This window comes from Diospyros lotus, chromosome 7 (genome assembly GCF_014633365.1).
Source record: "Diospyros lotus cultivar Yz01 chromosome 7, ASM1463336v1, whole genome shotgun sequence".
NCBI classification, from domain to species: domain Eukaryota; kingdom Viridiplantae; phylum Streptophyta; class Magnoliopsida; order Ericales; family Ebenaceae; genus Diospyros; species Diospyros lotus.
This window is the reverse complement of record NC_068344.1, coordinates 2,397,488-2,409,639: the sequence shown is the minus strand read 5'-3', so window position 1 is coordinate 2,409,639 and position 12,152 is coordinate 2,397,488. Positions and strand designations below refer to the sequence as shown.

Here is a 12,152-nt window from a genome sequence, read left to right as displayed (position 1 = left end):
CTGACTGGCTATCTGAATAAACTACTACATTACTCTTTAAAACACACAGTTCTATGAGTAAACCTTTAAGCCATAAGGATTCTTTAATTGCTTCAGTTGCAGCTATATATTCTGATTCAGTGGTGGATAGTGCAACAATATGCTGAATTTGGGATTACCAACTAACACAGGATTTACTTAATGTAAACACATAAGAGGAAGTTGATTTCTTGTTATCTCTATCACCAGCATAATCAGAATCTGTGAATCCTTCTAATTTAACTTCTTCATTTGTGTTTTTATACACTAAACCTATATCACAAGATCCCTTCAGATATCTTAATAACCACTTTAATGCTTCCCAATGCTTAGGACCTGGGTTTGACATAAACCTGCTAAGTGTGCTGACTACATGAGCTATGTCAGGTCTAGTACACAGCATTAAGTACATAATTGACCCTATGACATTAGAGTATGGCACTTTACTCATATACTCTTTTTCTTCTTCATTAGCAGGTGATTGATCTCTTGATAAAATAAAGTGGCTTGCTAAAGGTAAAGAGACTGGTTTACACTCATGCATGCCAAATTTCTTTAAAATTTTTTGGATATAAAATGATTGATGCAAAAACAAAATGGAAATAGACCTGTTTCTTTTGATTTCCATGCCTAAAATTTTCTTAGCATGTCCTAGGTCTTTCATTTTAAATTCTTTGTTTAAAGTTGTTTTGATCTCATCAATCATTTTTATATCTGGACCTATTAAAAGCATATCATCAACATATAGCAGCAAGAACACACAATAATTGTCATGACGCTGAAGATAAAGACAGTAATCAAAAGCACTTCTTTTAAAACCAATGGAATGTACAAAATTATCGAAACGTTTGTACCATTGCCTAGGAGACTGTTTCAACCCATATAAAGATTTTTTCAAGTAACACACATAATTAGGATTATTTTTATCTTCAAACCCCTTAGGTTGAGTCATGTATATGTTTTCTTCTAGATCACCATGCAAAAAAGCTGTTTTGACATCCAATTGTTCTAGTTCCCAATTAAAGTAAGCAACCAATGCTAACATAACCCTTATTGTGGTATACTTAACAACTGGAGAAAAAATTTCATGGTAATCTACTCCTTCTTTCTGTGTGAAACCCTTGGCTACTAACCTAGCCTTAAACTTTACTGGTTCAGCCCCACTTGCCTCTTCTTTTACTTTGAAAACCCATTTGCAACCCACTAAGGATTTGTCTTTAGGCCTAGGGACTAATTCCCACGTTTGATTTTTATGAAGTGAACTCATTTCTTCTTTCATTGTACCAATCCATTCTTTAGCATTTTCATTTTTAATAGCTTCTTCATAAGTATTTGGCTATTTATCTACTAGATCTTGGTAGCTAGCATACCCAATGCTAAAATCAGTTTCCAATCTTTTAGGGAGTCTTTGTGGCCTTCTTTCCCTATCTCTTGCTAATTGATAGTCATTTAGGGAATCTGGACTTTCTGTTTGTTCTTCTAGATTACTCTCATTTTCATTAACCTGATTTTGTGCATTACTCTCCACCTCATTTGGGGTATTATGGATAAAAGTACTAACTTTCTCCACCTTGCTCTTAGTGTTTTCTAGCTTGTTTTCATTCTCTAAGTTTGAGTCTTCCTTAAGGCATGGCATTTCTGATTCATTAAAGGTGACATCCCTACTGATTATGATCTTTACACCATTTTGGCTTCTATCCCATAACCTATATCCCTTTACTCATTCGGGATACCCTAGAAAGACACACTTTCTAGCTCTAGGTTCTAATTTGCCCTCATTTTGATGTATAAAGGCAGCACAACCAAAGGTTTTTAAAACAGAATAATCTGCACATTTTCCATACCATTTCTCATAGGGTGTATCACCACTTAAAGCCACTGAAAGTGTCAAATTAGTTAAATAACAAGCAGTCACTATAGCTTCTCCCCAAAATGATTTTGGCATACCTGACCCTAGCATCATGCACCTAACTTTATCTAACAAAGTCCTATTCATTCTTTCGGCCACTCCATTTTGTTGTGGAGTGTAGGGTATAGTCCTATGCCTGGTTATGCCACTTTCAGCACATAAGTTTTCAAAATCAGAATTATAGAATTCTAGGCCATTATCAGTTCTTAAATATTTCAGTTTTCTCCCCGTTTGATTTTTAAATTGTATTTTCCATCTTTTAAATTTTGAAAATGTATCTGACTTTTCTTTTAAAAGATATACCCATACACGCCTAGAGAAGTCATCAATTATAGATAGGAAATATCTATTTCCTCCAAAAGTAGGATTAGACCCTGGTCCCCACAAATCTGCATGAACATACTATAGGATTCTAGACGTTTTATGATTGCTAGAGGAGAAGGAGAGTCTATGGTGTTTACCTAGGACACAAAAGTCACAGAATGGCAGGTCTGACACTTGATCCTTACTAAAAACACCCTTATCACTCAGATATTTGAGACCCTTTAAGCTAATGTGTGCCAACCTATTGTGCCATTTTTGTGTGTGATCCGTGTTAAGAGATGCAACAGTGGGAGTTATATTACTTAACACTTGTACATTAGTTAAATAAATTCCATTTTTCCTTACAGCTTTAAAAGCCCTAAGTGCACCCTTAAACATTTGGATCATCCCATTTTTAATCTCACATGTGAACCCCAATTTTTCTAGTTCCCCAACAGAAATTAAATTTCTACTCATTTGAGGGATATATCTAACTCCAGTTAATACTAGCACATAGCCATTTTCAAATTTAACAGTTATATCTCCTACACCAACTACTTTGTATGCCACATTATCACAAGTAACAACATGCCCATTATCAGAATCATGTAAATGTGCAAACCAGTGTTTTCGAGATGTAACATGAAATGAAGCACCAGAGTCTACAATCCATTCATGCAAATAGGTGTTCACAGACAAATTAATTTCAGGTGAATCAGAGTTTACTAACATATAAACCTCACCAGACTCACCTTCAGAAGACACTACATTTGCCTCATTATTTTCCTTCTCCTTTTGTTTATTCTTTTCTATATAACAATCTTTTATATAGTGCCCAGGCTTTCCACAGCCATAACATTTTCTCCCTTTTATTTTTCCTTGGGACTTAGACCTACTTCTACCCTTTTGCTTGTCATTCTTCTCATTCTTCTCAGAATTCCTAAACTGTGATCTACCCCTACCTCTTACCATATGAACTTCACCATTTCTTTTCTCATTTTTTAGTTCCATTTCTCTACTTCTAAGAGAATCAATAATAATTTCAGGTGACAATGTATCTCTACCATATTTTATTGCACTTTTAACTTCTCTATAGGTTTCAGGTATGAAATTCAATAAAATAACGGCTTTGTACTCTTCAGACACTGTTTCACCACAATTTGTTATATCTTGAACCAATTTATTGAAACCATCTAGATTTTCATCTAAGTCCTTAGAGGGTTCAATTTTGAAACTAAAAAATCGTTCAAGTAAGTAGAGTTTGTTAGGAGTAGACTTCACAAGGTATAGAGACTCAAGCTTTTCCCACAATTCTTTAGTTGTGTTTAATCTCCCTACCTTTCTCAAAACAGAATCCAAGAGATGTAAAATTATGGAAGTGTATGTTAATTCATCCATTTCCTTTTGTTCTTCAGTTATATCAGAAATTTCAGTTTCGGTTCCTTCTTTAGATGTACTAGGTTTAGCAAAACCGATTATAGCTTTTGAAACCTTCTGTTGTACTAAAATTCCTCTCATTTTTTGTTGCCATATTGAAAAATCACATTTACCATTAAAAACACCTAGTTCAAAATGTTGTGTTGCCATTAGATGCACAAAGCAAAATGCAACAGATAGATTTTTCAGAATTCAATTAGCAACTAAACAGTCAGGAAATAACAATTACACAATTCCAAAATCAGCAAGTTCACAAAGAAATCAACAAAGTAGATAATCCTAATATATCTATCAGCACGTAATGGTTACCACCACAGGGTAACCCCCAATCCTAATGACCACCCCCACACGATGGCCTGCTACTTGCTGAAACAAAATTAGGGTTAGAAGAGTCTTACCAAACTGACCGGATTAACAGTCAGTAAATTAAGAGAGACAAACCACTGAGGTTGGGCTGATAGTCGAAAAGCCTCGCACGGCCGTTGGTGCTGCCACGCACCGTCGCCGGAGCTGCACGTGCCGTCAGCCGCCGGTTGGCCCGAGCTACACAAGCCGGTCGCCGAGACTCACCTCAACGTCGGGAAGCCGACGAAGGGTCTCACGCGCCTTAGAACAACCAGAGTGGAGAGATCGAGTAGGATTTTCGAATCAGGTTAGGGTTTCGTGAACCTTCCCCAGACTCGAACGCAACTAAGAGATCGATGATCTCTTAGTCTCCAAACTCAGCTCTGATACCAGTTTGTAGGGAAAATAATCTCGCACAAAGCCAAAACACTTTCTGTTAGTAGCGAACAAATCGAATCACAAGTGATAGCAACAAACACAAGAACAAAAAGTTAAACTTCCCTTTTAAAAATACCAATGAAGGTTACAGCTTATTCAAGGCTCAGATCTGTATATCATCACCTACAGCGAACCAACGAGAAGCTCTCCCAAACCGAAGTCCAATCGGCCCAGCTCGGTACCAGCACACAGCAAGAAGATCACACAAAAATGGTTCACACAGAGACCCAACGAGTTCAACTAGGTTTCTCTTCTTTTTCACACTATCGTCCCATCGAACCCACATAGGTTTTATAGCTATCAAGAGATAAACCGAAACCAGCAAAAAATCCGTCAAAGAAGGATAAAGGATGGGTTGTATCCACACAAAAGTGGCCCACATGATCATCATAGCCTTGGGATGTTTGGTATCACAAACAACAGTCTAAATAACTAATTTAACATAACCTACAAACTAATTATTTTTCAAAATTAAGTAATAACATAATTACATAAATTATTTTTTTATAATTTATTTTAATTAAAATTTTATGTTAATATTTAAAAATTAATATATATGGATTAGATCTTGTCTCAACATGTTTACACATTCTCCAAACACTATTCAATCATGAAAAAAACTATTTACAGGTTTAAAAAATTACACATTTTTCACAAACTTAGGCTTAATTAATGATCTATAAAAATTCTATTTCGAATAAGTAAAAAATAAATAAAATATAATAAAATATCAAAATAGAAAGTGGAAATGGGCGAAAAAAAAAATTGACGACTATTTTGTTATAATATATATAGCTATAGATTAGTTTATTTGGACAAACCTATATTTTTTATCATATACTTTTACATTTTTTTTTTTGTGACTACTCAATCTTTTCATTATTTCAATTAAATTGTCATACAAAAAAATCGATCAAAATACAAGGTTCAAAAATTAGGCTCACGAGTAAAATTAAACTAATGAAAATTTCAAGTGACTACAAAAAAAAAATGAAATAGAAAGGCAAAAATATAAATTCTTAATAATGTTATGTTAGAAATCTATATGATATGACTAATAAATCCTTAGAAAGCATTTGGTACAAGAAAAGTTTTTAAATTCTTAATAATGTTATGTTAGAAATCTATATTCATATGTTTGGTATAATTTTTCAAAAAAAATTGAAAAAATAACATTCTCAATATTTATTTTTAATCAACTTTTTTATAAAAAGATTTTCATCCAGAGTTGAAAATTTTGAATTCCCATAAATTTTGAAAAGTTTTTAACAAATAAAAAATCTAAAATACCCCTTACTCTTTTATAAATTCATATGCCTTTTATGATTATAATATTCAATATTTTTGAGAATGTTTAAATTTAATTAAATATAGAATTATATAAATTTTAAAAATTAAAAAAAATTAAAAATATTTTTGAAAATCATAAACAATAGAAATCTAGAAATTTCTGTTTGTGGTCTTAATTAACCCCCAAAAAAAGGGTTAAAAAGAGCAAAGAAGATGCATAATTTTTCAAAAAATTTAATATTTTATTTTAACATTTTATAATTTCTGGAATTCATCGTGGACAACTAGTAGACGTTCGTACAACGTCAAGAAGCTGACAAGACGCTGCTTTGCTGCTGCTTGTGCATGAAAACAATGGCCTTCTCGTAGGCTCTGTTCAAATACCTCTTGAACCTCACGGTGTCCACCTCCACATGCTGGTTCATGTATCTGTACCAGTTGGTCAAGTTCCCCATCAATGTCGACGCCGGGTCGTGCGGATCCATGTGCTGCTTCACCGCAAACGCGTCGCTCTGCAGCGTGCTCTCCTCTATTCCTGCTTCGTAGACTACGTACTCCAGCCCCAGTCGGCTCGCCAGCTTCCCGTAGCACATGTCCGCCAGCCACCCCGTGTTGATAGGCACGATCTGCAGCAGCACCGCCCCCGGCCGGAGGAACAGCTCGTGGGTCAGCGCAGCCCCGTGAACGCCCGCCAGAGCATGGCTCCTAGAGATCACCCGGTAGAGTTCGCGCATCGGTGTTTTCGGGGTCACCTCGAAGACCGCCACCTCAAAGCCCACCTCCTCCGCCGCCCGTCTGAGTTGCTCCGTGTTTAGCAGTCGCCGAGTGTCTTGCCGGTTCAATAGTGCCATCCTCGGCCGGCCCGACGATGGCGAGAAGTTCGGCAGCCGCTCTTCCCCGTTACTGAATCCATGGCTTCGGAGGCTGCTCTCGTAGGCGTCCGTTATGACGGCTTGAAAATCCATCATCGTCTTCGGGTGGGGCCCACGTTGCAAGGTGGGGTCCACTATCATCACGCCGTGCGATTTCAGCCCGACAATCGCTCTCGGGAAGCAATGCGACGTTGTTTCTTTATCCAGGTTAATAATCGGGTACCGGCTAAACTTGGGGAACAACTCGGCATACTTGATCATCCACCATTCGCTACAATTAACAATCGCCAGAATCACATCACGATCGACGAAATGTTCATCGACGGTGATAAACAGCGGGACCCAGCCTTCGTTGAAATCATGGAAGACATTCCCCGTAAACCCGCCCGCACTGAATATCAGCGCCGGCGCGCTGTGGCTTACTTGGCAGGAAACTTTGGCCGGAAACGTCGTGAGAGTCAACTCTTTAGTCTTCTCCATGGCTTCGGGTTGCCCTTTTCGAGGATAGGGTCGGATCTTTCTCTCAATTGCTGGGGTTGAATTGGTGGGGTCTACCGCAGATACAATCGCAGTCGTTGGATCTACCACTGTTCGACGGTTGAGATAACACAGATCATATTCGAAATGAGCCGTGTCACATGTGATTGACCATGTCGGCTCTGGGCTCTCCCACACCTTATTCCAGGGTTTTTCTTCTATGTATGCGCGGGTGTAGACACCTACGCAGGTTACATTAAATTTAATTAAATACTAAATATCAACATTTGTATATTTGTCTTGATAAAGATATTAATATGGAGATCGTCAAATTTAAATTTCAAACTCGAGTTTCCAAACTTTTATTCACACTCTACATCGATATCTTATATATTAGCATTGATATAAAATGAATCGCTTAACATAGTATTAGAACGACCAATGAAAACGAAAAACGAAAAATATTTTTTCAAAATCACTTTAAAATAATGAAATTTGAGAATTGAAAAGACCAAAAGATGTAGAGCATCACACCAGGAGTTCGAGTCGAGGGCGTGTCGAAGGACAAGGATACAATGCGGGCAATGTTGAGGAGGACGAAGAGGACGGCGATGTTGAGGACGTAGAAGAGCAGGAGCAGCAGCACACATATTGCCAACACTGTGGTCACCGGCTGCTTCTTCATGTCACCCAAATGCAATTGAAATTGCAATGCATCCCCCGTGAATTAATTTGAGCATTTGTTCCCATGCCATGCGTTAGGAGCCAACATGGTTGGTTATGGGTTCCATTTAGTGTTCATTAAATATGAGAGTTTTAGTTCAATTCTTAGTGTTAGTAGGTAGCCCATTAGTGTTTATTAAATGTCACGAGTTACCTTACGCTTTAATTTGATAATAAAGGCATCGTGTTTTGAAATATTTAATTAAATAATATAATTACTTTAATGTTAAAAATAAGATAAATATTTATAATAATCCTATTTGAAGGCTATAAGCAGCTTTCCAGATAGGGTTGGCAATGGTTTGATTTGGTTTCGATTTTTGCCAAAACCATAATCAAACTAAACTTAAATTACTAAAACCAAAACCAAACCATTACCCATTTGGTTTTAAAAATTTAAAACCATAACCAAACCATTTGATTTCGGTTTGGTTTCGGTTTAACCATGATTTTTTTAGTTTAATTCATATCAACAAATAAAGACAAATAGCATTCATAAATTTTTTTGATAATTTCACAACAAACAAAGATAAATTCTAATAAAGTTACTTTATTCTTGCATAAAGTTACAAAACTTATTGGATATAAAATCACATTTCCAAACCTACAATTGTTAAAATCAATAAATTAATATGTGTATAATTAAATTGTAATTTAAGCTAAAAAAAATTAGTTACGAAAGTTAATACCTTCATCAATAACATTAATATATTCTTCGTAAATTGATGCATATCCATCTGAAATGAATGAGCCAACTCCATCTAACAAAATTATAAATATAAAAAATAAATTAATATAAAGAGAGATGAGGCAGAGAGCGAGAGGCAGCGAGGGTGAGAGAGATTGAGGGTAAGCGAGAGCAAGAGGGGTCGAGCCCTAGCTAGAGCAAGAGAGATCTATTGAGGGCAAGTGAGAGCAAGAGAGATGCAGAGAGCAAGGGCGATTGGCGAGCTCGCGTGGAGGAGCAAGAGAAATGAGGCAGAAAAGGTGAGAGAGATTGAGGGCAAGCGAGTGCAGAGGCTGAGCCCTAGCAAGAGCAAGAGAGATCCAGCGAGGGTGAGCGAGAGTAAGAGACATGCAGAGAGTAAGGACGAGGGTGGGCGGACGAGCGAGAAGCAGCGAGGGTGAGAGTGAGGTTGAGAGAGGAAGGAGAAGAGAAGGGGATAAGGGTTTGCAAGCAAGGCAATTGGGTTGGGGTGAGCTAGTCTCAGGTGGGCTAGGTTGTATATAATATATTATATATATTCAGTTCAGTTCGGTTACCTACCATTAGGTTCGATTTCGGTTCGGGTTTTAGTTTGATTTTAATGAAAATCATAACCAAATTATACCCATTGAAATAGTGTTCGATTTTTCCCCGAACCAAACTATTACCCAGTCAAGCGGTTTTTAACCGCGTTGACCGGTTTGATTTTGGTTCGGTTCCCCACGATTTCGATTGCAATTGCCATCCCTATTTCTAGGTGAAAGTAAACCTATTTTTTGGACTTATGTACCTTTTTTTTTTAAAAAAAATAGACATCAAAAGATTACACTTCATAATTAAGGGTGTGCAAACAAACCGAAATCTACAAACTAAACAAACCAAATCGAGGGACTAAACCCAATAAACCAAGCTTGAAAAAAATGAAACTTAAACCGTATAAACCGAACAAACACAAAACAATCAATCAAAACCAAATCCATTGATAAACCGAACCAACAATGTAGAAAATCGAAAAAGAAAAACTCAACTCGTCATGGCAAATATTGATATCTTTTCATGAATTTAATTATATTATATTTTAATATTATTATAGAAAATAAATGCATGCTTTTAGTTTTTAGATTTATATTTTAAATATATTTTTGTCAAATTAAAAACATATATATATACATAGTTTACTATGTTTATATATTTTTATAATTCATACTATCAATTTATTTAAAATAGTAACCCGATATTGTTTGGTACCGATACCACATCGTACCAATGACAAATTTAGTATTTTGTTTAATATAATATTTTTAAATATAAAATACAGAGATAAAATATTTAATTTTTACTGATTTTAGTGGTAGGACATAGCAATAATTTCTATTAAGAGAAAAAGGTGATGTTAACCATATATAGTGAAGGTGTAATAACTGTAATTTAATTTTAGATATAATATATTTATTGAATTTAATTTTTAATTTAAAAAAATTATTTTAATTGATTAAATGCTTCAAAGCAAAATGCACTATATTTGATCAACTATGAAAATGTTATTTGGATAGTCAATTGTGACCCTTTTGATGACACTTATGTATTATTATGTTGTACATTTATATTATTTCAAGATACAATATATTAATGTATGAGTGTTAGAACAAATGTCACAATTTAGTATAAAAATAACACTTTTTCAAATAATTTTTATAATTAAAAATTAATATTTAAAATAAGTATTGTAGGGTTATGTTAACGAGAGATTTAAAAGGACAATTAAACAACAATAAGCGTACACAAAACAAGGTACATTTATTATATATTATTTTTAACATGTAAATAATTATATTTGATGTGTCATGGCAAAAAGGTAAAAAAAAAACATAAAAATGCCCAAAATAACTAAATTGGGCTTTTATGTAAAAAAGACATATCAAACGAAAATTTAAAAACTTTGTGGTCTACAAAACTAAATACTGAGAGACCAAAATGATTTTCTAGATAATGAAATTCAAGAAATCAAAAGATCTCTAAAATATGACACAATCTCAAAAAAATTGAAATTTCAAGAGATTCTCATAGTTTTTCAAAGATCGATTAGATGAGAATCTATAAAGATTTTCATATTATTAAGAATCTAAAAAATTTATAGTTTTCATAAAATTACTCTACAGCATAAACCCCAATAGATATCTCGAATACATATATAGGGAGATTATTTTTGTCATCTGAGAACTATAAACCATTATATAAATATTTTTTTAATCAAAAGGTCCTGCACGAAGCACAAACATAATAATTTCAACATTTAAAATTTTATCTACAAATTTTTGCGAAAAAAAGATAAATATTATCCATAAAGAATCATATTTTTACTAAATATCAAAATAAATATTATATGTAAAAATTATAATTTTAGTATAATTTAAAAAACTCCATATATTTATAGATCCTTATTCTATAAAATTGATGTCTCTCGTATTTGTTTCAATATAACTCTTAAATTTTTAATATTTAATTTAAATATCAAACTGATTGTACTAAAACTTCTATATATATTTTTTGATTATTTTATTTATTGTAAATTTTAAGTAGTTTTGAAGACGATAATTTTAATTAATAAATTTATTATCATTTTTCAGCACAATAATATTGATTAATAATAAAGTCATCGTGTTTTAAATTATTTTATTGACTTATAAATTATTTAAACATTAAAAAATATAATAAATGTAAATTATTTAAAAAATATATGTTTTTATTACTATACGTGAGCAATCATTAGTATTAGCGCTACCCATTATTGGAATTTATTGAAATAAAATTAACGTGGTTGGAGGATTTGAAAGCGTAATTGCGTACACGTGGCGTGTCAGAGGGCATGCCACGTGTAAGCACAGGTTTCAGGTATGATTGCGACGAAACGTTGTTGCGTAGACTTTCTCTCTCAGATGGCATCTCCGCCAATCGGAGACCGAGAAAAGTACGAGTACCCTTTTCGTAAATGTCTCCAACTCCGAGGGTACTTACGAGTCGCAACCGTAAACCTCAAACCTGGACTGGAGAAGCCTCATCCTTCCCACAGTGTGGCTGGGCCCCACCCCATGCTGCCGTATTTGGACTGTAATGTCCGCTTAAGTTTATATTTTTATTTTTATACCTTTACAATTTTTTTACGTGATTAGATTAAATTTTTATTATTTTGATTACATAATTAAATCAGTATTTTTATTAATTTATTTATTTTATTTTTATTTATAAAATAAAATGAAATCATAAAATACAAGTCAAACTCTATTATGTCAAAATATATAAATTAAATTAATTAAAAATATATAAATTTAGAGGTATAATTAAAATAATAAAAAATTTAGATTGTCAAAAAAAAAAATCAAAACACAATAGTTAAATTCATTCGAAAATATAATTAAAATAATAAAAAAATTGAATAATCATTCAAAAAAAATGTAAAAATATAAAACAAAAATGTAAATTTGACTCATAATACAATGTACTAATATAAAAGTGTTATTCTTAGTGCCCAGATAACATTTTTATTGTACGGAGCACTCAAGTGCTTGTATTCGATTAATTAATAATTTATTATAATTAAATTCTAATATATTCTTTAGCAAGAATAAGTTATTTT

The 12,152-nt window shown here is 33.7% G+C and overlaps 1 protein-coding gene across 1 annotated transcript; it reads right to left on the bottom strand.

Moving 5' to 3' along the window:
- Window positions 1–6,045: 6,045 nt before the first annotated feature.
- On the bottom strand, window positions 6,046–7,774 carry LOC127806355 (xylan glycosyltransferase MUCI21-like). Its single transcript, XM_052343584.1, has 2 exons — window positions 7,624–7,774; window positions 6,046–7,331 (listed from the first exon to the last, which is right to left on the bottom strand). The coding sequence occupies exons 1-2, from the start codon at window positions 7,772–7,774 to the stop codon at window positions 6,046–6,048; spliced, it is 1,437 nt and encodes a 478-aa protein (XP_052199544.1).
- Window positions 7,775–12,152: the final 4,378 nt, after the last annotated feature.